Source organism: Hippocampus comes, unplaced genomic scaffold (genome assembly GCF_001891065.2).
Source record: "Hippocampus comes isolate QL1 unplaced genomic scaffold, H_comes_QL1_v1.1 scaffold44, whole genome shotgun sequence".
Taxonomy (NCBI): Eukaryota; Metazoa; Chordata; class Actinopteri; order Syngnathiformes; family Syngnathidae; genus Hippocampus; species Hippocampus comes.
The window spans coordinates 2,530,472-2,553,500 of NW_017805546.1; the positions used below are offsets into that span (position 1 = coordinate 2,530,472).

General features: G+C 46.6%; 3 protein-coding genes across 4 annotated transcripts; 1 reads left to right on the forward strand and 2 right to left on the reverse strand.

Annotated features, from left to right (window-relative positions):
• Positions 1-212: 212 nt before the first annotated feature.
• On the reverse strand, positions 213-4,804 carry mon1a (MON1 secretory trafficking family member A). Its single transcript, XM_019879381.1, has 6 exons — positions 4,681-4,804; positions 4,129-4,280; positions 2,711-3,082; positions 1,702-2,467; positions 1,105-1,252; positions 213-938 (listed from the first exon to the last, which is right to left on the reverse strand). The coding sequence occupies exons 2-6, from the start codon at positions 4,250-4,252 to the stop codon at positions 798-800; spliced, it is 1,551 nt and encodes a 516-aa protein (XP_019734940.1). The 5' UTR covers positions 4,253-4,280; positions 4,681-4,804; the 3' UTR covers positions 213-797.
• Positions 4,805-4,933: 129 nt separating this feature from the next.
• On the forward strand, positions 4,934-9,117 carry traip (TRAF-interacting protein). Its single transcript, XM_019879382.1, has 16 exons — positions 4,934-5,209; positions 5,361-5,480; positions 5,568-5,625; positions 5,700-5,783; positions 5,862-5,901; positions 5,980-6,107; positions 6,197-6,291; positions 6,415-6,528; positions 6,928-7,015; positions 7,105-7,194; positions 7,275-7,363; positions 7,459-7,614; positions 7,693-7,738; positions 7,801-7,905; positions 8,003-8,053; positions 8,616-9,117. The coding sequence occupies exons 2-16, from the start codon at positions 5,383-5,385 to the stop codon at positions 8,721-8,723; spliced, it is 1,350 nt and encodes a 449-aa protein (XP_019734941.1). The 5' UTR covers positions 4,934-5,209; positions 5,361-5,382; the 3' UTR covers positions 8,724-9,117.
• A 1,780-nt stretch (positions 9,118-10,897) lies between these two features.
• On the reverse strand, positions 10,898-22,287 carry grm6b (glutamate receptor, metabotropic 6b). Of its 2 annotated transcripts, XM_019879375.1 has the most exons (11): positions 21,840-22,287; positions 20,274-20,848; positions 17,849-18,065; positions 17,123-17,258; positions 16,728-16,882; positions 16,377-16,517; positions 16,100-16,300; positions 15,391-15,530; positions 14,041-14,664; positions 13,648-13,959; positions 10,898-11,219 (listed from the first exon to the last, which is right to left on the reverse strand). In XM_019879375.1, the coding sequence occupies exons 2-11, from the start codon at positions 20,790-20,792 to the stop codon at positions 10,980-10,982; spliced, it is 2,685 nt and encodes an 894-aa protein (XP_019734934.1). In that variant the 5' UTR covers positions 20,793-20,848; positions 21,840-22,287; the 3' UTR covers positions 10,898-10,979. The 2 variants fall into 2 exon arrangements, with proteins under 2 accessions (XP_019734934.1, XP_019734935.1); XM_019879376.1 differs by lacking the exon at positions 21,840-22,287 and having other exon boundaries at positions 20,274-20,896.
• Between the last annotated feature and the right edge of the window lie 742 nt (positions 22,288-23,029).

The window sequence follows — 23,029 nt, forward strand, 5'->3', positions numbered from 1 at the left end:
AGCAGCAGGTCCTTTATATTAGCTCTGGGCTCAGCTCGTCATCACATTGTGACAGGCTAACTGTACTGTAGAGTGTTCCTTTACTTTGCAGTTAACTTGTTTAGGAAACAGAAGCGTATGTTCAATGCAGGTCTGCACAACTCAAAGATGATGGTACTCCCCCGCCTCCCCCTAAAAAAAATTCAAAAAAAGACATGTAACCAAGAGTTTCAGTGTTATATTTTATTGCAAAATAAAACAAACAGAAAGAGACCCCCTATTTTAATACCTTAATTTATATGCACTAGATATGAATTTGTTGGAATAGAAACTGATTAAAGCGTCTTCATCAATCCCCAAGTGCAGGTGTATTTAAATTAAAACACACAAAGCTGACATTAAGATGACAGAAGACTTACAACTGTGATCCATGACATTTCTCTTTGGAGCGTTATTTGGTGCAAGATGCAACTAATGGTCATCATGTGCAGAAAAAAAACAAAAACAGGAATGTATGTAATAACTCATGGCGTCACAGCAGAAGGATTCCAGTTATGGCTGTTGCTTAACCGCAGCGGTCCATCCAATTTAAAAACTTTTCTAAGTGATGCAAGCTGGGGTGTGGATGCTGCTTTCCTAAGGAACAGTTCTCACCCATACTAAAAGGAATAAAAATAACACATGGGCAAAAAAGTCACAAAGATAAATTTAACAATTGACAATACCGTTAATTTAGTGGAAACGAGGTGTGCATAGCTTTGACACGTAATTTACGCATACTCCTGAGTCAACACGTTCAGGCTTTCGGCAGAGAAGTGTCAATAAGTTAGATGACTCAGGATAAAGAGGCGATCCTCCTCCTTCCTAATCCATTTCAGTAGTTTGTTGACAGCAGAAATGGCCAACGCCTTTGTGCCCAGGGGACTGAAGCACAGGTAAAGCTCAAAGCCGCTCGTCACCTGTGGGAGGGAGAAGGGGGGAACAAACTGCATTATTGGCCATTTACAGGAGACGAGCATGGTTGTACTTCAAGCTGGGGTTTAGTTTTTCAATTCAATAATGCCCAACAAACAAATCTGTGGCTTCATCACTTTATCGTTTCCTGTTTCGTGGGCACACACTTACCCATGCCATCATGTTTTCGGTTTCCCCACAGCGGTAGAAGGAGCGTAAGGGCCTGGTCGGATGGTGCACATAGCTGTGAAGGTCCTGGTACAAAGCCATTAGCCTCCCCTGCTCTTCATCGGACTGGTACACCAAAGGAAACTCTGGACTGGAGGTGGAAACACACATTCACGTGATACAGTATATTATATTTATACATCTCTATATTATGTACATAATATACTATGCTATGGTAGCTAAAACTCAAATAGCTTCATAATGATTTGGGGAGAACAGACGACGTGTTTGTTTTTCTCCATATCATATCGAAGGTTTTGGTGAAGACTGCATGCCCAGAAGCTAATGTGGTACGGTTGTTTTTACATAGAAAAAGTGACACTTGTCAGGAAAATCCTTGCAAAAAAAAAAAGAAAAATCTTTCCAGGAAATGAGCACTCAAAACACCCCAAAAGATCCCGCTGAAAACAACAAAAAAAATGTGATAATTGATTTATCATTGAGCGACCTTACTGAATTTAAATGGTCCAAAACCCTCAGAATTTAAGCTCTCAACAGTCAATAATCGGAGCGACATTTTCTGGAAATATTGTTCCCCACCTGGTATACAGCCCGGAGCTCTTTGATTTGTACATGAAGTGCCTGAGTTCTGGAATGCCAATTTGTGCGACTGAATAGCTGCGAGACTTCAGCGCCTCCTTCAGGGCTTGATAAGCACTGCGCTTACTCAGCCTGTCGAGAAACTTTTGCTTGCAGTCCGACATGTTGAAAAAGTCCTCTCGGTCGGTTGAGACCAGGATAAGGCACAGCTCTGACGCAGGTTCCAAATAGGAAATGTGAGCATGGAAAAATCCTGCGGTATTGAACTTTGGCAGACAGATGGGCGTCCAGCCTTCACCTTCTCGGAAAGATGAAGACGAGCCCACCAGATTGAAGACCAGGTGCAAGTCTATGTGGTGAAGGAACTGGTCCTTCTTCCGAACCAGAGTCACCAAGCGGTCTCCAGCCAGCAGAATGGAGAAGACGAGATTTTTGGATTTGGCGGCCTGCAGGCTGGACGAAATGACGCCCCTGGACGAGCTGGCCAGAGGCAGGCAGGTGACGGCGCTGAGCAGCAGGCCCGGGTCGTGGTCCAGCCGATGCAGGAGGTTGTCGGTGAGATACTCGGAGCCGGCCAGAAGGCGCCGCAAGTCGTAGTTCTGCTTGTGTTGGAAGATGTGGTTGAGCTGCGTGAGGGTGAGCAGGCTGACAATCTGATAGTAGACGTACTGCAGCTCCCTCAGCAGCTCTTTGTCTGAGCGACAGGCACGGGAAACGCCCACCAGGACCAGCGGACTCTTGGTGAGGAAAACCACCTTACAGCCATCTGAGAAAAGACATCACATGGACACGCTTTGGAGGGTGGCTCTGTCTCTTGCTCACGTCTACGCCTTTTGTCACCACGCCGACCAGTGAAGGTGCTCGGACAGGCAACTAAGCGAGCCTACGTTTTGTCTTGCGATGCCACCACTGGCTAATTCCCATTGCGACAAAGCAAGCCTACATTTTGTCATCCATTGGCTTAAAAAAAAAAAAAAGATGATTTATGAGAGCTTCATCGTGTTCTAACCTGCATGGATGGAGCGGATGATGTTGTTCTCGGCCTCGACAAAAGATACAAGGGCCATCATTACCCCCATGGTGCTGGACAGAGCCTCCTCCGTGCCATAGCGGGTGTAAATGGGCTTTCCTGCCTCGCTCAGAACAAACATGTGCTTTTTGTGGCTCCTCCAGGCCTCGCTAGACACATCCTCCTCTTTGCTCCTGCAGTCTGGTGGAATGTTGAGTTGCTCCACTCTTTTCTCTTCCACTAGCACTCCGACATCCTCTGCGCACTCTCGGGATCCGAACACCTCAGCCTCCTTGCGGGCCTCTTCGGCCTCTGCAGTCAGATCCTCGAAGGACTGCGCATGGACAAACATGGCGTTTTTCTGACCTGCACCTGTGGAAACCAGAGTTGTGTTCACTGAGAGTGCGACGAGTACGGAATATGATGAAGCATGAACAAGATGCAGAAGGCAAGAACAAAACGGTGCCACAGGAAGTCAAAAACAATATGACAAACTCTGACAATGAAGATAATAGACCCGTCAAGGACAAAAGTCAACATTTTGGAGTGTGCCAAGGATCCTTTTTTTTTTTTTTTTAACAAACATTTGTGAGGTCAGCAGTTACTGATGTTGGAAAAGAATGCCTCACAACCATTCACACACCATATGGACAATTAAAAATATTTTCCTTTTGGCTTGTCATCCTTTCAACAAACTCTCAAAAATGAGAAACAATTTGCTAAAAAAAACACAAAAACAAAAGACTGATAAGTTGGTATAGGTGTGAGTGTTTGTTTTATTAGTCATAGTAGGAGAATTAGTCGTGCAATTCATGCGATCACTTTCACACCAAAGGGCGGTTAATAAGTGACAATGTCATTCTGTTAGCATGTTTCGTCACACGGCACAATGGGTACTTTCCCCCCGCGGACTTGTCAAAATAGGAAAAGCACTGGTGGAAACTTGGAATTCTAACATTAACCAACGACGACTTTGTTCCATTGGTGGCCCCCATAAAGGCCGTTCAAGACTGAGCATGCATAATAGTGGGAACTAGGATGAACACAACTAAATGCCATCCACATTACAACAGGCCAATTCCCATTTCCAGCGAGAAAGGGCTGACGACCTTTTAAACTTTTATTTCCATTGTTTTAATGTTCATCTTGCAAGCTTTCAACGGTCGCGACAGAAAGAGAAATCAAAGCTGAGATTAGATCTTACGTGACTGCCCTTGGCGAGTGGAACAAGGTCATTTTCTTTATAAAGAAAGTACAGACCTCAACAGCAAAAAATAAAAGGCTCCATTATAAAAGGTACAATATGTCCTCCTATCCCAGCATTTTCAAAAATATATGGATCACGTTGCTTTGGGGCATTTATGATGAGCAAAATGTCAGATGAAATCGATTTGTGGCTGAATTTTGGACAGCCTCACCCGGTTCTGTACCCTCCACCAGGCCGGGTGTGGGACTGTCAGCCCTCTCGGTGCAAAGATGGTGTGCAGGTGCCAGGGTGCCATTCTCCCATGGCACAGATGGTCTTTGGCGTTCTTCATCCATCACTGATACTGCGAGCGCTTACACACACCTTGGAGAAAGTACACATAAGAATGTATACAAACCCAATTCAAATTACGTCGAGACATGTTAAGCATAAATAAAAGCACAATACAATGAGTTGCAAATCATGTTCAACCTATATTTAATTGAATACACTACAAAGATGAGATATTTCATGTTCAAACTGATCAACTTTATTGTTTTTGGTAAATCGGCATTAACTTCGAATTTGACGGCTGCAATCCAAAACAGCTGGCACGGTCCTGACACAATACACGTTGTTGTTGTTTACACTCGGAGGGCGTCAGACATAACTAATTAGGCAGAAACTCGATCGACTTGACAACTGACTTTCGATCAGACTATCGAAATTAAGTATTAACTTTTCATGACTTCCTCGTTGCCGTTTTAAACCAACAAAAAGATACCTTTCATTTCCAGAACCGTCTGCAGCTACGGACAGAGCTCTCTTCAGGTCTCGCAGTCAACTTGCTAGCTGAGAGGGAATCGCCTTCTTCCTGCTTGTCAACCGTAGACACAGTTTGGTCTAGCACGAATGCGGAAGTTTGATTTGTGGGAAATGAAGTTCACTTCAGTATGAGACCAAAGAAGAACCGACTGCCAACTGTTCCCAACAATGTATTCAAACTGAACACATGTTAATTTAAACTGCTAATGAAAAATGCCGTAAAATATTGTATGTATAATGCGGCAAGTAAAAACTCGACAATTTATGAAAAGGGGTTGAGGAGCCTGGGCCGTGAACGCACCATAATGGGCGGGCCTAGTTTTGTATTTGAACGTATGGCGGCGAGCGACTTGAAGAGTCGAAACTCGCCGTAGCAAACTGCATTTTAATCGAGACACTGCATAAATGGACTCAAACGACACATTAAAGATAATCCGAGGGATGCGTTGATTCCAACGGATTATGCAGTAACCCAACGTCCCGTTTTGGTAGGTATGTCGACCATGATCAAGCAACCGTTGAGGCTAATAGTTGGTGTTAGCTAACAACGGAGTGGCTCACGTTTAACCAGTTCAATGCCAAGTCATTTGCGAGCATATTTGTGAAATGCGCGCGTGTGTGTTCCTGCTTTCATAACAGGGCGATCTTCCGGGATATTAAGATGCCTATTCGCGCATTTTGCATAATTTGCTGCGATTTATTCGATCACTCCAAGGATGTCGCTGCTATCAACTGCGGACACACTTTCCACAGTGACTGGTAACGTCAGCTAATTGAATTACAATAGAGTATTGTACGTTAATTCATTTTCATTGTATCGTTTGTTGTATTTCCCTCACCTACTAGCCTCCTTCAGTGGTTTAAAACAGCGCCGACAAAAACATGCCCCCAGTGTCGGAAGCAGGTAATTTCGTATCAACACACCACTTGCTCGCACTTGTTGACCTTGCCTTACAGAACGCTGTCCTCAATATGTAGGCCAGCACTCGGCACATTATCCACAAGCTCTTCTTTGACATTGGCTCAGAGGAAGCGCGTCCAGTAGATCCAGAAAGCTTGGAGGTACCTCAAGATTACACTTCAAGATCTCTACTAAAACATTTAGTTTGTTCTATAGTCACGGTGTGCTTCATCTCTTAGAATGAGCTTCATAGGCTAAGGGCCCTTTTAAGTTTGAAAGGTAAGTTTTTTTTAACTATTATTATTTCAGTTACACAATGATTCCCAGTCAATGAAAAAGATGTTTAATATTTTCTAGAGAGAGACTGTCGGGAAAAACAGAAAACCGTGGATGATTTGAAGGACTCTGTGGACATGCAGAGGAGAGACTTGGACGGCATGCGGAAAGAGATTTTCGAGAAGGATGTGCTGTGTTCTGCTCTCAAGGTACGCAATCTGTTCGTCGTCATAGAACTGGTTGTTTTCCTGAGTCTGTCTCACACTGTGCACATTTTGCTTTTAATATGATCTCACAGAAACAAATGACTTATCTGGAGGCGCAACATGATGATGCTCAGGCTGCCAAGGACGAGGCCCGTAGGCTGAGGACCAAAATAAAAACCTTTGAAAAGTAACTGCGCTCAAACTCGACTCAAATAAATGTGTTTGTCTTCAGCGTGGATGTCTCAGAAATTGTTCTGCTACTTTCTTTGGGCCACAAAAGTCTGTTCTTACACTGCTGGTGCATCTCCAGCATGGGTGTTTTGTTACAGGGCCAACGAGCTGAGGTGGAGTCAATGATTACGGACATGGGTGTGAGTCAGACCGCTGTGGAGCAGCTCTCAATCTACTGTATCTCTCTCAAAAAGTATGTATGACTGAAAGACTTTGATCATTCTCAGGCTTCTTCAACTGGAACTTTGGCTCTGTTATAACTCATAAATACCCCCCCCCCTTATCTATCTATTTTTATGTGCATTTGAAATGACACATCTGATCTGACGGCGTTGATCTGCGCAGATGATGACGTATTGACAGATTTCCCATATGTATGAGATTTTTATTCACATTTGGAAGAGGCCTGATTCCGATCTAAAGCTTTCCAATTCAATCCATTTTACGCTGCCTTGGCTCATATCTGACCTGTGCCACTGGAGAGTAAAAAAATGTGAATTGTCGCTTAAATCCAACCTAATTCTCCACGGATAGGACTTCTGTCATCGGCCACACTTTTATTGCATTGCCTGCATTCTTTTTCATTTTTTAGAGAGTATGACAATTTAAAGGCAACCTTGAAGTCTAGTAACGACACGTGCGAGAAACTGCGGAGAGAAGTGCTCACCTCCAACTGCAAGGTGACGTCAATTTGCCGCGTCAATAATTGCGAGCGTTGTTTCGGTTGCCGTGCTCCTGTTTTCAATCTCATTCTGTGCATGTCATTTAGATGCAAAAAGCCTCGGTGGAAGTCAATCAAACGAAAGAAGACATGAAGTCCCTGCAAAACGATCTCGCCAGTGCGGACCGAGAGATATCGGTAAGGCGCGGCAACAGAATTGTCTTGGCACTTGGCTGTCCGATTAATCCATGTTTGCCCGCATCCGTTTCGTTCCGTAGAGTTTGAAGAAGAAAGTGGAGTTTCTTCAGAAATCTCTGAGCACCCCAACAAGGACAAATGAGGCGCTCAGTCGGCTCGTCTTTGAAAGGTACATTACCCGCAGCACGCCTGTGGGGAGCTGGCTGTTTTGGTTTCAATTTGAACGATTTCTGCTCATCTGGCTCTTCCTGGCTCCCCATTCAGCCCGGCTCCAATAGAGCTGAACCAGCCTCACCTCCACCCGCCCGTCGACGGCGATGAGATTGATCTCAACTTAACCTATGATGTCACCACACCAGATGACGCGGCCAAGAGGCCAGTAAAGACGGCAACCAAGAAGATGCGGTTGGACCGTCAACCGTATGCATCTTGTACTCGTAGTGTGCGTTGTTGTTTTGTCTTGAACTCAAGATCAACTAATTGCTGAAATGTTGTCAGGTCATTAGTTTCCACACACAATGAGAGGGCCTCCACGTTAAGCAAGGTAAGTTGAAGTAGCGCTTGGCAAGGTCTGCTTCCAAATCTCAAGTGAGTTTTGTCTCTTAGGCCCGAGAGGAGGATGCAGCCATGGATCCTTTTTTGAGGAACTCGCTCCTTTTCAGAAAGAAGACTTTTGGTAGCATGCTGGACCCTCAGAGGAAGCTCGGAGCTGTATGTCAACGCAGCCACCTTTTCTTTTGAATGTCTTTCAATGCAGTTTTTTTTTTTTTCCCCATCATGACCTAAATTGAAAAGCTTCTAATTTCAGGTGAAAAGTGGTTATGATGGATTAGGAGGACGAACCAAATTTATCCAACCTGTATCCTTTTGAGCTGCCTTCGTCATCTTTATGCCATCTCCAAAAAGCAACCAACTTTTAACCTCTGTGACAGGGGTGTCACACCATTTAAAAAAAAAAAAAAAAAAATGGGGGCGGGGGAATGCAGGTTTCCCTTGGCGAGCATTTCTGACTCTGAAACCATAGAAATGTATTAATTGTCTCATGTTGTCGTATGGATGCATCAACACACATAGCCCGTTTTGAAATCAGAAGTCAAGGAAACATTTTTGGCAATTCTTTTGGTTTGAACAAAAATGCTTGCAACATGTCGGTGTTATTAAAAGTGAAGACAATTTGCAATATTTGGACAGATTTTAACAAGAACCACGAAGTAGATCCGCACAGCTTGCTACAGCATGCCACAATTTGCAATCATGCTAACATAATAAAATGCCCTGCTTCACATTAGCAACATGACTTTTTTATTTTTTTACTTCCTCCATCTCCAAATGGCAACGCTAGGGAAAAACAGCTCATTGTTAAATGTCATGAGCAGCATAAAGTGACTGGCAGTGTCCCTTAACCCAAGCCTCCTCCACAGTCTCCGTTGGCAGAGATTCGCCCACTCATAAAAGCGAGAAGAAAAAAGGTGAGCAGGCCAACGTTGAAGCCGGGACCGTGCCTGACGCTGGATAGCTTCCTGGAGTGACAAGTCCCATGACAGCACGGAACATGAACTGTACTTCACATGGCATTTCCCCACCTCCCCATCCCCAAATGGGGCTCTTTCTGAACAGTCCCGTGAGGTGTCTAACCACTTTTGTTAGGCATGTTTTAGTGAAAGCAAATTTGGGTTTTTGTTTGCGAGTAAACACTCCAAACATTTTTGTGTGTGAGTGACCGTATCAATGAATGCATCTGCCCTGCTCATGTGCTTAATCAAGATTATCAGACAAGCTGTTTCAGTTAACATTGTGAAACGTTCTCATTTGAGCTCTTATTTCAAATCTTAAGTGTTGTAGTTTAATTTATGTTTTACCAATGGAGATGTCCCCATGAACTGGTGACCAACGAACGTCAATAATAAACAATACTTTTATTAACACGTGTGCTCTTGGCCGTGCCTCGCGGGTTCGTTCTCCTGCAGGGGGCGGTCGAAGCTTTTTTTTTTTTTTTTTTAAACCATCGGGATGCTGAAGGTGTGCGTCGCGTGGTCAACTTGAATGACGTGTTCACCTGTTTGACAAGACGCCATGTGGCCAATGGGAGAGAGTAAAAAAAACATCAAACCGACGACATTGCCTTGGTGCCCTCCCCAGTGTTCAGTGACGAACGTGCGGAGCATTTTCCACACAGCTTTCAGTGCAATCCACCCCCCACCCCCTTTAAACCTTCAATAATATAAATCTCGAACACTTAATTACAGCACAAACATCCATGCAAGTGCTTTTGGAGCCTCGTCAACCCCAACAGATTTCCACTGTGGGCTGTCGTCTTCTTGCGGCTGAAAGGTCACCAGACAGCTTAATTTTCCTCGACAGCATTTGCCACCGTAAATTGACAAGCAACAATAGCTCCGTGGCGGAGGGGAAGGAGCATGTCTGGTTGTGCCGCAGAGTGGCGTCTTCTTGCACCGATGCGAAAATGAGTTCAGCGCGTGCCTTGAAATAACCTCAAAACGCATACCTGTCAACCTCGGCAAATACCTGCACTTATAAATGATTACGATTATTCCCCTTACAAAGCAACAAAAACCCGTATAACGGTTTACCGCGCATGCGCACATCATGGTTTATCAATCGACCGTACGCAGCGAAGAAAAAAAATATACGATTGGGGATTACTTTTGCTGGTTTGCCGTGACAATAGTAGCGATCGACGACGGCATTGTCGTTGGCTACCAGCAGGTGAGACGATCTGGATTTGAGCCAAAATGGTCTTTGTGAAATCGGTTCACAATTGTTTTTTTTTTTCCCCCTATAAAAGTTGTAATACGCCGTACATGATTTGAAATGATTTAAAAAACGTATAAAATACGGGGAAAACGTACGAGTTGACAGGTATGAAAACGTGTTGTGGCGAGAGCCATCTGGAAATCACAATGCCCGTTTCCACTACCCACAAAACGTTCACAATTGACTTCTGGGTGAAATTTCAGGATGAACGCAAAATGCACAGTCATAACCGTCCCCCATGGACTTCATTTGACCACGGAGATGCACCTCGAAACTTTCAAATGCACAAGTCCAATTGACTCGGAAGTCAGGATTGGCGAATGGGTGTATGACCAATTAAAAAAAAAAAAAAAAAAAAAAAAAACATCATCTTCCATTGTTACACGTTTTAGATAAGTTTTGTATTGAAAAGAGAGTATTTCAACAACTTATGAACATAGGAAGTTGATTTTTAAAAAGTGAAAAAGATGAGCATAGAAAAAATATGAAGACATTTTTTTTACTCAATCGCAGGCCGCAACAAATGTAGAAAAATATAAAATGGTGGAGAGGACTAGTTGATACTCTTGATAAGTGTTGTCGATATGCAAGACGAACCAAATTTCCCTCTCAGGAAAAATGAAGACCCTTTGAAATGTCACCCAAAAGCCAAATCACTTAACTTTTTGTGAGGAGTGAACAAAAAAAAAACCCAGCTGCTCAAATCAAGCATGTGACTGCTGCACTACGGCTCCTTCACAATGAGTTATCCAACCAAGTCCTTGTATGAGTGCACAAAATAGGTGTTCTTTTCTTTTTATAATTTTTATCAAGGTGAGCTCCTCAATCTCCTTTTGTGCTTCAATCCAGACGAGTTATGTCGAAGACAGAAATCCAGGGACATTGTTGGTGCCATCGCGAAAAAGGAAGGGGAAGAACACTGGCCAGTTAAACGCTTGTTAGTCGTCCGTTTCGTTGATCGTGTCAGTAAGGGCGCTTGTGATGTCATGATCGTCTCATTTGAGTCTCCTTTACTGTGATCTGTCTGGCTCAATCTTCGACTCGCCATTCTGTTTGTCGTTAGATTTCTGTGACAGGTGCGTAGAAACGGTGGCTGCCTGCGCCACGGCTTTGAAGCTACGCTTTCGCTTCTGTACGTTCTGCTCCGGATGGAAGATGATCACGTAGACTTTGGGGATGTACAGCATACCCAGCGACACTGTGGCACTCAGACTCATGGACACTGTCAGAGTGGTGGTCTGGATAAACATCTGCAAAAGGAACGGAGGCAGATCAAAAATGTGTGCATGCGCGACTGGATACTTCATTCAGTGCACCCGAGATGGCACACAAGAACGGACAATCACTCATGCGGTCATAATAATTAGAGAGAGAGAGAGAGAGAGATAAAACCCAAACCTCACCCTAACGCTCAACTCAAACCTATCCTAAGGGTCAGTGTTAGGTTTAGGGTTCGGGTTAGGATGACGGTTCAGGTTCGGGTTAGGGTTCGGGGGTTTGGGTTAGGGGGTTAGGGTTAGGTCTAGGTTTGGGTTTGGGGTTAGGGTTAGCGGTTCAGGGTTTGGGGTTAGGGTTAAGTTTAGAGTTATGGTTAGGGGTTAGGGTTTAGGGTTTGGGTTAGGGGTTAGGGTTAGGGGGTCATAGTTAAGGGTTTGCGGTTAGGAGGTAGGGGATAGGTTTGGGGTTCGGTTTAGGGTTAGGGTTAATGTTCGTGTTAGGGTTAGGGGGTTAGGGTTAAGGTTAGGGCTTAGCGTTAGGGTTAGGGGTTAGGTTTAGGGATTAGCGTTTGGGTTAGGGGTTAGGGTTAGGGTTAGGGTTATGACCCATGTATGTTGAGTATTCCGGAAAGGTAATTAGTGGGCTTTGACGACATCAACTCTGTGGCTCTATAAAGCCAACACCATTCATGAAATTTGACTTCCCCTGAGATTGATGCGTGTATGTTGAGTATTCCGGAAAGGTAATTAGTGGGATTTGATGACATCAACTCTGTGGCTCTTACAAAGCCAACACCATTCATGAAATTTGACTTCCCCTGAGATTGATGCCAATGAATTATGAACTCCTTATTCAAGCAAACTGCACCGTTTATAAATAAAACAACACACATGTGCCATAAATAAGGTATCTTTGCGGTCCCACCAAAAAGCCCCCCCCCCCCCCACACACACACACACACACACACACACACACACACACACACACACACACACACACACACACACGCACACACAGCCCACCCCCACCCCAACCCGCTCTCTGAAAGGAACTGTGGCGATGTCTGGATTTGGCTTCATGCGCTCAAGGCCCCAGGCAAAGCCAATGGCACTGCCTTGGAAATGGTGAATGTAGCCTCCGTAGATGAACACAGAGCAAGTGGAAGACCGGGCCCGCGCATGACCCCGTAACATGTAGGGAGGATAAATCATATTTTCGTGAGACATACCGAGGTCTATATTTAGAACCTTTTTTGAGTGATGATTTATTGAATGCCTTGTGAATCAAGAGGGTTTGTGTCCATCTCTCAGTTCAGCCGACCTATTTTCTTTCTGTCCTCCCTTTCACGTGTCCCTTTATTCCCATGTAGAGGAGGTGAAAAGATTTTGAGAGCACCGCAGGCTGCGATCGTTGAGGCTTCGCTGGTTTCTAATACGTCTAACTATTAGTCAAAGCATATCGGCTTTTGTCAAATATTTTCGCAACAGTCGTCGTGTCCTCTGCCACAAGAGAAATGGCCCGCGAGGTAAAAGAAACGCCGCCTCTCAGTAAGAGGGGGCAGGACGGTTTGAAGGATTTCACGATGCGGCACGTGGCCTCTGTTTGTGCGTGCTGTCATGTTGATTTTCCTCACAACCACAACTGCTGCTGTATCTTGGATAAGGACGAGAAGGAGACTTTTATCAGTCAACGTACCGTCATTTTCATTTTTTGGGGTGTGAAAATGAACTGATGAACTCGCTCAAGTTACTTGTTTTTGTTGTTGTTGTTTTTTTTTTTTTGCAAGGGCTTTGGTACATTTCTCAGATCATAATTGAAATTGCCCAACCATCTTGTTCAATCCTCACATCATCATGTCACTTGCACGCATCAAAAAAAAGCAGTTTCTCATTTTTTCGAACGCGTGCTTTGCTAAGTGTATGCAAGCGATGACGCGCAATTCTTGGCCGTCTCCCAAAATGAAGGTGGACATCTGCACTGATGCATTCCGAAAATATTTGAGCGATTGCCCCAATGTTTGGGGATTTGATGAATATTTCGCCTTTTCTTCTCCGGAGGCGCTCACTCCACAAGCCCGAGGTCACTTCATGAAGAACGTTCAGCAGGTGCAGTGGGCAGAAATGGCCACGTCCAGGTCAATTTTGGTAATTTTCGAACACAGAGTGACATTAAGCTTTTTCTTTCTCTCAACCCGTATTGGGGTTATTGTTTTAATATTTTCAGGGGTTGAAGTGGGCTTGAGTCGAGACGTGCAAATGAAATTGAGTGACGACTGATCCCGCTTCACGGACATGAAGCGTTTGTTTTTTTTGTTTTTTTTCATGAAGCTTTTCAGACGGTCACACGACTCGATTTGTAGTCTGCTTCTGCTGCCCCCGTAATTTGTTCTACTTGTCTTTGACTCGTGAAGCATGACAGCTTGAATCTCAGCAGAACTGACCAACAACGCTTGGTAAGTACCTTCTCAGTAGATTGCGCGGTGCCGAAGAAGATGGGTACAAAGGCCAGCCAGATGATGCAGGTGGTGTACATGGTGAAGCCGATGGGTTTGGCCTCATTGAAGGTCTCGGGAACTCCTCTGCTCTTGATGGCGTACACCGTGCAGGTGATCATCAGAACGATGCTGTAGCTCAGACACAGGATGAGGGACAGATCGGACATGTCGCACTTGAGGACCCCTCGGGCAAACTCGGGATTGGGAGGCTTCTGCTCCTCGTAGTCGATGGTGGTGTGAGGGGGCACCACGCCGAACCAAATGAACACGCCGAGTACCTGGAGAGACGGCGGTGTCATTAGTTGGAGTCCCCCCGACAGTAGATGTTACCGATCTCGGCCAACGTGGCCCGCATCTACCTGCACCGAGATCAGAATGAAGGTGATGATGAGCTGAGAGGTCGGACTGATGAACTTTGGAGGCGTCACCGATTTCTTGCCCTGTTCAAAGATGCGGTAGATCCGGTTGGTTTTGGTCAGCATGGCGGCGTAGCTGATGCACATTCCGAGCCCCAGAAGCAGCCTGCGGAAGGCGCAAACCGCCACGCTGGGCTCGGCGATCATGAGGAAGGTGATCAGGTAAATGAGGAAGATGCCCGTCAGCAGCACGTAGCTGAGCTCCCTGCCGGAGGCTCGGACGATCGGCGTGTCGTTGAAGCGGACGAAAGTGCCGATGACGCCCGTGGTGGCCAGGATGCCCAGGATGGCCAGGAAGACGGGGATGATGGCCCAGGGAGAACTCCACTCCAACTTGATGATGGGCGTGGGCCGGCACCCGGTACGGTTTCTCAGGGGTCTCATGTCGAACGGGCACATGTCACAGCTGAACTCGTCCAGGAGATACTGGTAGCCGTCGCAGAGCTCACAGTGCCAGCAGCAGGGAACGCCCTTCACCATCTTCTTCCTCTCGCCGGGCTCGCACGGGAAGCTGCACACGGAATCTGGGATCTTGCGCTCACCGCCGGACCACTGCATCTCCTCCGGCTAGGAGAGAAGTACGGTTACAGTCTCGGTACCGTCGCGCTCTAACCGCACTCCTTGTGGGGCGCTCGGAACTGCACTTCCAGTCAACAAGTCCAAGACCAAAATGTTCAATTTGCCGCTGTTAACTACACCAGAGGTTGTCCAGTAGAGACACAAGCCAATGATTTTGTTTTGGCAGAAAGACATCACTGACTTTGAGAGGCTGAATACGGCAGAAAAACAGCTCCAGTCGAACCTCGTCTCAACGTACCGCGTTTACGACGTTTTCACCGCTATAACGTTCACATTTCAAAGTCCCGATTTCACGTAGTTCATTTTCCCGTTTGCTAATTTTGCTGACAGCGAACACCTTTAACTTCATCGTAACGACCAGATTTTACCCACAAAATAGTGGAAAGGCCTTTGTCACGACGAACCGTGGGAAGCGAACTGCCACCGCGACCTTGCTTATAAACAAAATGTACAGAGCGCGATTGCCCTACTGATCGACTCCTCACATTGTTGTACTTCCTGCCGTAATTCACGGAGGCACAGTGAAGTCCTGAGGACAAATCACCGTCGATTCCTCGTAGCACAACAAAGAAATCGATATCTGCGTGGTCATCGATTGCATTTTGGTACTGATCCAGACTACAACTATTCATTCTTGATGGAGATGAGTCTGCTCTGCGCGCCCAACCGGCAAACACGAATCAGTCGTGTCTCTGAATAAAAGCAAATATTTACGTTGAGTCGGAGGTGGTTTGTCCATTGGCCGATGTCTTTATAGCCGGGGTTACTGACATTGGAAAGCTGGTACTGGAAGATGTCATATCGACCGGGTGCGTCTCCATTCTCGTTGAACATCACACCCGTTCCTGCGCTTCCTGTTGGATGGAAAGAGTCTCTTTATAACCTCTACAGTACTGAGATGTCGAAAAAAAAAGCAGCCACATTGGACTGACTCCAGCTAATGCTTGCTTATGTCACTCTTGCGCCATAGTGTGAAAGCTAAGTGCCTGATGCGCTTTAGCGAAGGCTGTCCTGCACTTCAATGGCCTTTCAGTACACTGTGCTCTGGTGCTCGAACGCGATTGGATGTTCCTTCCACTCGCCTGTAGGCGAACAATCAGAAGAGTCCTCCATACAAGTCAAGGTCACCCGCCAAGAAGGGAGCAGTGAATACGCTTTCAACACGACACCTTTTTCCTTCTGCAAAACGGTGATTTTTTTTTTTTTTTTTTTTTTAATGAAAAGCGCTGAACGTGGAGGCAGCCAGAAGGACGTAGTGTGTTCCATTCCCGCTCGATTCATTACCAGACAAATCTCAAGGTCGTCTGACTGTTTTTCTCTCCCCTAAAGTTCCTCAATCCAACCTTGCGGAGAGTCAAATCTTTTTTTTAATGAGCGGCACCACAGAAGAGGGGTCGGAGAAAAGTCAAAGTTAAACTCGTACCGTTGAAATTGACCGAGCGAATGTATTGGAGCAGCATCCGTCCCTCCACGGGGTCCATCTTGTCGCAAACGCCCATGGAGCCGGGACACAGGTCCATGTGCATGCTGTGTAAGGCGTGCGCCATGGCGTACACCGCGTCGATCACAAACTGCACCTTCCCCTCCTGTTCGTACTGGGAGTCTCGACTGATTCTTTCCTCACCTAGGGGAGCGCGGACGTGGCGCGTGAGCAAAAGGAGATTTCGATTCTTCAGCATCTTCGGGACTGTCGAATTTACCTGTACATTTTCTTCTGTCGGTCTCATATTTGATTCCAGGCCGTGTTAGTTTGCACTTGAAGTCGTCCTCCCAAAATTCGGCGAACCAAATGTTTCTCCTGTTGTTTTCCAGAGATCTTGACGTGAAGTACTGGTCAAATCCTGAATCATTTTTGCAAAATTCACAACATGATATTGCTTGTTTCATGACATGACAAACGACGCTCGATGTGAACTTGGAGGCGTCTGTGGTAACAGCGTGAATTTTGTTGCTTCAATGTCAGACGGCATGAGATACCGTAATATGCCGAATGCTATTTCCACCATTGGGTTTTAGCGCCAGTCGATATTCAATTGCTCCATTGCACCTACCGTCAATCGAGGCTCTTTTGGGCAAGATCGTGACGGCGCCCTCCGCCACCTCCTCCTGGTCTTGGATGGGGGAGTTCTTGGCCCCCCAGCTGTCGGAGCCAACAAATAGAAAGTGGCCGGTCAGATTGGCCTTCTTAGCGGCTTGCAACACTCGCCTGGAAGGAAACAGAGTCCAATCAATTTCTAAGCCGTTCCTCAGTTTAAAGGACAGAGAGGGGAGCGGGCAGGATGCATGAAAAGTATTCACATATATTGCTCAGTTTAAAAGAACTGTGCAGGAATCTTTGGCAATCGCCGTATCGTTCACAGCATTTCTTCAAAATGCAAACGGTCCGTTTTTGCCGACACGTTAACATCCACGCGGTCTTTTGCTGCGAAAACGGGCATCCACTCACTTGATGTCGTCCTCGTTGGCAAAGATGATGACGCCGCGAGCGTTCGACGTCTCCATCAGTCTCTTGATGATCTTTTCAAACTCCCCAGGTCTGGGCTCTCGAGGAATTTTTATGGACTGTGCGATACACAGCCCCCCTGGGGCGCACACATACAACATGTAAGAATCACACTTTTTGGTTTTCGCCTGCCTCTGAATCATGTAATACCTAACTGGCTATAAAAAATAAAACTACGCACAGAAAGTAAGTTCATCTTTCACCGCTTCGCTGTTTCACAGGTTTTTTTCGTGCTGTTTTTTTTTTTTGTGCGATACACAGCCCCCCTGGGGCGCACACATACAACATGTAAGAATCACACTTTTTGGTTTTCGCCTGCCTCTGAATCATGTAATACCTAACTGGCTATAAAAAATAAAACTACGCACAGAAAGTAAGTTCCTCTTTCACCGCTTCACTGTTTCACAGGTTTTTTTCGTGCTGTTTTTTTGTTTTTGTTTTTTTTTTTTTTTTAACAGTGCATTGCGTTCTGCATCCTGATTGGCTATGGGGGTTTTGTGATGGAGAAAATTTGGCAAGCTGTACGGCGATGAGGCGCAGAGACTGTTGACAGGCATCATGAACCCTGACAACATCTGAAGAGTTGGAAACTTTACCCTGTGTGCTGGGTATTCAATTAATATCAATGTGACTGTAGTGTAGACTTAAAAGAAAAAATAAAAGAAAAACCTGCTTCTCTGGATATTTGGAGGAAAGCATCAACTCCGCTCTCTCCGTAGTTGCCTTCTGACGCTAGTGTTGAGACGTAGTTCCAGCCCATGGCTTTAACGATGTCCACCATGGCCTGGGCCTGGTAAGAATCAGGAGGTACCACACGGGAAAAGAACTCGTATCGACTATTGTCGCTCAGCTCCGGCGCAGTGGAGGCGTAGCTGATTTGGGGGATCTGAAACCACACCACAAATTGATTAATGGCCATGAAAAACAGGAGATAAATGAGGGGCTGATAACCTCGTTTTCAAAGGGATACCCCACGGTTCCATTTTAGAACCACTCTTCTTCTCTCGATGCATATTTTACACCACTTTGTCGCTGTCTTGAAGAAATGATCTTGGTTTGAGTGGGTGCCCCTTCCTCGTGAAAACGAGCTACTCTTCAACCCGTAAAATATTTTGGATGCCTTTGAGGATTTTTGCCGGTTAACTCAGGATGACATCAAAGTATCCGGTCCATCAATTGACGCGTGTGACGTTTATGCAGAGATCTGACGCGCCGCAGCGGATCAACATCCCAAAAGTGGACTGCCGATGACAGTGTCGGTCTCTCAGTCATTCTCAGAGAGGAGACAACGTTGCCGTGTGATCGGGCCCGGTTTGCCGTGGCTCTGTGGCATCGCGGTGAACTACAAATGGTCAGAAACACAGCCGTCAAAGTATTTGTTTGAAGAGGAAAATAGACGAGAAGATTAATTCAGAGGTGTATGACGTCTTTGATGACATCGTTTATGTGGATCGTTTCACGGGCGACCCAGCTAATGCCGAGCTTAACGGCGCACCCTCGGCAGAGAGAAAGAGAGAAAGGTAGACACAAGGGCTAGAGAAGGGAGAAGAAGAGAGAGCGGAGGGAGAACCATTTCACAGATTATCTGGAAGGATTAGAGGGGTTTTAGTCAAATTACGTGAAGCGCAGAGGGACGGGGAAAAAAAAAGGTTCGCATTTCTCACATGTAAGCCATACAATATATTTAATTCTGGAGTGCAGTTTGCTGCTTTGCGTTTCACCCCATTGCGCTCAAGTCGACTTGAATCCAATCGCTTCCACATGGGCCGGTCTTCCAAATGAAATATTCTTCAAGCACGGTGGCACTTTGGCCCAACAACAATATGGACTCCGATTCCATTCCATCCTATCAGTGAGTTTGGACCCCCGCTGGTGTGTTTGTGTATGAAACACCACCACCACACAGCAATGGTGTTCTCAAAGTGCTCTCAAAATATTTTTCAAATGGTCATGGTTATAATCTGTTCATTAAATTGATTTCTACAATGATTCAGAGGCACTGTTCCATGCCGGCGTCATATTTATGAATGAAATCCGGTGACCAACATTCCAGCATACGCTGGTTAGTCAAAGCTAAAGCAGCGAACAATTTGAACGAAGGCTAATCTGTAGTAACACCGCAGCTCTCTTACCCTTTGTCTCTCACATGGCGTTGCCTCTTTCCAATGACGCCGCAGTCATTCGTTTGCGTCGGGGGGAGTAGGTAATGGGGAGTGGGGAGGGGGCTATGTAAATGAGCCACACTGTTACACCACAGTGGGGTGAAATTCAAAACAGCGAGCTTGCAGTCACATTTTTCGGACAGCTAACAAAAGATGGGCTCGGTTGTTTAACTGCACACTTTATGGAAGGCGAGCAATTCAAATGTCCATTTCTTCCCAGCTCCTAGAAACAGTTTTAATTTGTCAAAGAAAATCAAAGCATCGTACGGCTCTTTTCGAAGACCTCGCGATGTCACTCTGACGTACGACACCAACAATGATGGTTGAATGTGAGCAGTGCGTATCGGATGAGACGGGTCCCGGCCTCCCCTCTGTGTGAGAGCAGATGTTCAGCGGACAGCATCGTGTATGCGAGCCGAGAAGCATGTGTGGTCCAGAGTGCAGCGCATATGGACAGTCGGCAGAAAGACGGCATTTAGCTAAATCTGCTCCTCTGCGGCGAGGCCACAAGTTGCTGTTATCCTGGAAGCAATGTCATCCTCTGGCCCGATGCTCTATTTTCAGCCCAGGGTCCTGAGCTGCTGAGAGGGGCTTAGTGGAGGTTGGGATCTATAATTCTGTAGTTAACATCTGCCCGCTATGCAAGCTGCTGCTCCTCGGCTCCCGGGGAGCAACCTGCTCATAAAGAATGCAAGTGGCCCCCCCCGGCAAGGAGTCGAAATATACTTTACTCTTTTATGCCTCTCAGCCGTGGCTGCTTTGAAATGCTCCGTTTTTTTCACCTTTGAGGTATTTGGAGATTTGCAGCCTTAGCGCGGCGGCGATCCAATGACAACATATGACATCATGTGGAATTTAGACTCGGTGTCCCAACGTCGCGATGAGCAGGTCGTCGATCTTCTGTACTGGCGTTTGTATCTAAGAAGGCTTACCGAGAAGAGGCGAAGCACGTTGGCCACCATGATGGACACGGAGCTGCCGGAGGCCCCGATGACGCCCACCACCCTCTCCGGTTTGGGGATGATGGGAGGCTCCCCGTTGGAGCAGCGCACGTCCGACGTGTCCTTTTGAATGAGGGCTTGGACAAAAGTGAGCGATTGCTCCAAGGCGTAGGTGTCTCTGGAGCAGGTGTCGAGTATTCGGGCTCCCAGCGTGATGTTGGGCAGCAGATCCGGGTCGCCGTTGATCTGGTCCAGGGCGTACAGCATGGCTTCCAAACGGTGGATTCCCTTTTCCCTTTTGATGTCTCCGCAGGGCACCCCCACTGGGCCTCGGGAGTGGACGGGGAACAGCCCCCCGAGGGTGATGTCCCCCTCGATTTTGAGAGATTGGGGCTGGGTGCCCCGTTGGGCCCGCAAACCCGGAAGGGTGCCCAGCGACAGCATCCATAGCACTCGGGACCATTTCCCGAGCCAGCTGCCGTGATGGGATGAGAGGGCTTCCGATGTCATGATGCTGGCCGGCAGAGGGACTTGCAGCGCCGCACCTCCCCTTCTACCTTTGACACCTGCGGGGGTCAGTCACACACACAGAGAGACTTGAAGGCCCAGCCATCATCTCACCAGCGCCACGTGCTCCCCTTTTTTTTTTTGTTGTTGCACTTTTCCAACGTGTGACCTGATCAATTTCATCGCATCTGCCGGATGGCTCATTATTTCCTTATACTGTTGATGTAAACAGATTCCCCGGACACTTGACTAGTTTCACTGATGCAGTCTGCTGAGATCCAAAACTTGATCAAGCAGCAACATCATTTTTTTTTTCTGTTTTTATCTCCATCGACACTGCCAGAGAGGTAAATCATGGACTAAACATGTTTAATTTCGTTGTCTTTTCTGACAAATACCGACTGCAGTTTTACACCACAATCATAGCAAACATTGTATATTTCAACATATCTCACATTGAATACAATACATTGGGAAGGCATATTTTGAAATGAGGCTCTGACTCTTTTTCATGTACAGAACGAAACTCACAGGTGAGTTTGACAGCAGCTCAGCGCGCTGGCAACATGCGACTTTATCAGTTCGTCTAATTTCACTGTCATTGAATGCGTGAAATCAGTGCAGAACATGCTTTATGAACACGGATATGGAGCCCAGAAGCAGAATTTTCACGATATCTGTCAGACCAGAAAATGTGCAGCTTGCATCCAGCAAGTATACAATGCAGGACGCTTGTCTAAGAGCGCATCGTGGTCAACATTTTACATTTTACAAAACACAACAAATCGATTGAAACATTTCTGCAGTGCAGACCCGAGGTCCAAAAGTAAGCTGACGGCACTTTTTCAAATTGTATTTCTAGTTGAGGGGCACACGAACGTTTTCAGCGGCATCAAATGCAGTTTGCACCCCGGCGTGATGTGTTTCATAAAACAACCGATCCACTTGGCTGAATGCAACAGAGCAGTCAAACACTCATGTGACACCTTTGCAGCATATATGCAGAGCAGAGAGAGGAAGTGGGGGTGGGGGGGGGGGCGCGCCACTCACCTGCCCATTCTTCACCACCTTCTGGACCAGGGTAGATTTTATCCCTCGCACGTGCTCGTACCCATATTCGCTTCAAAGTGGGACTCTATTTCAGAGGCAAGGCTCTCCTGTGCACACCCAAAATAAATCCTTGATCATCTCACTCGCCCAAAGTGACAAGACCGAAAAACGTCTAATTGTGATCCAGCAAACCCCAAATGACTCCTCAGCCTTTAGGCTCGGGTATCATGGCAGAGTCGAGGAAAAAGTGTGGGGCAGGAGTTGAGGGAGGTGAGGGGGGGGGCAGAAAAAGTGCAATATCACAGCAGTGAGATTCTACAAATCAGCGGCAAATCCCTTAAAAGCTCTCTCCTGCTCTCGCTCGTTCTTTTCCTTGTGCGCTCATCTGTGCCCGGGTGCTCCTCCCTCCTCCTGCACTCGCTCGGTCTCTGCGCGCACTAATGGCCACAGATTGGGATTATCATGCAGGCGTCGGTGAAGAAGCCACGAGGTGGACTAGCCCACTTTTTTTTTTTTTTTTTGGCCCCCGCCCATAGCCGAACCAAAAGCAGAACTCTCTCCACCCCCGCTGTGATGGGGACCTGGGTCACTTTGAGAGATTAGATGAGTGATTTGATTCATGCGCTTTCCCACACACTAACATGCTGCGCGCGCACGTACGCACGTTCGCGCTCTTTCTTTCAGCCACCTGTCAAGAAGAGCAGAATGGGAAAGAAAAGCAAGTCGATTCTGGCTACGGTGGAAGTCCTGAAGTTGATCACCTCAAAAATGTCCTATTATGGAGGACCGAGGTTGACACTTTGGCCACTCTTCTCATAGGCGGGCGCCTCTGCATCCTGGCACGAATGCTGGCGAATCCTGGTTTGGTATCGGCGCAAGGCGGCGTGTTTGCCAATTTGGCAGAGCGCTTTCCGCCAAGCTGGCACAACAGGAGCGTCTTGGCCACACGTCTGGCACTGTGACAATTTGGGGGCAGAAAGTCCATTTAACCAGGGGTGGGCAAATCAGGACCTCGAGGGCCTCTGTCCTGCACGCTATCAATGCCCCCCCCCCCCTCCAATATTCCTGATTCAGAATGATCAGGATCGTGAGCGGGTTCCTGAGGACCTTGCTGATGAGCTGATCAATTGCATCTGGTGCGCTGGAGACAAGAATATGTCGAAGTGGCCAAAATTATATTGTATTTGTTC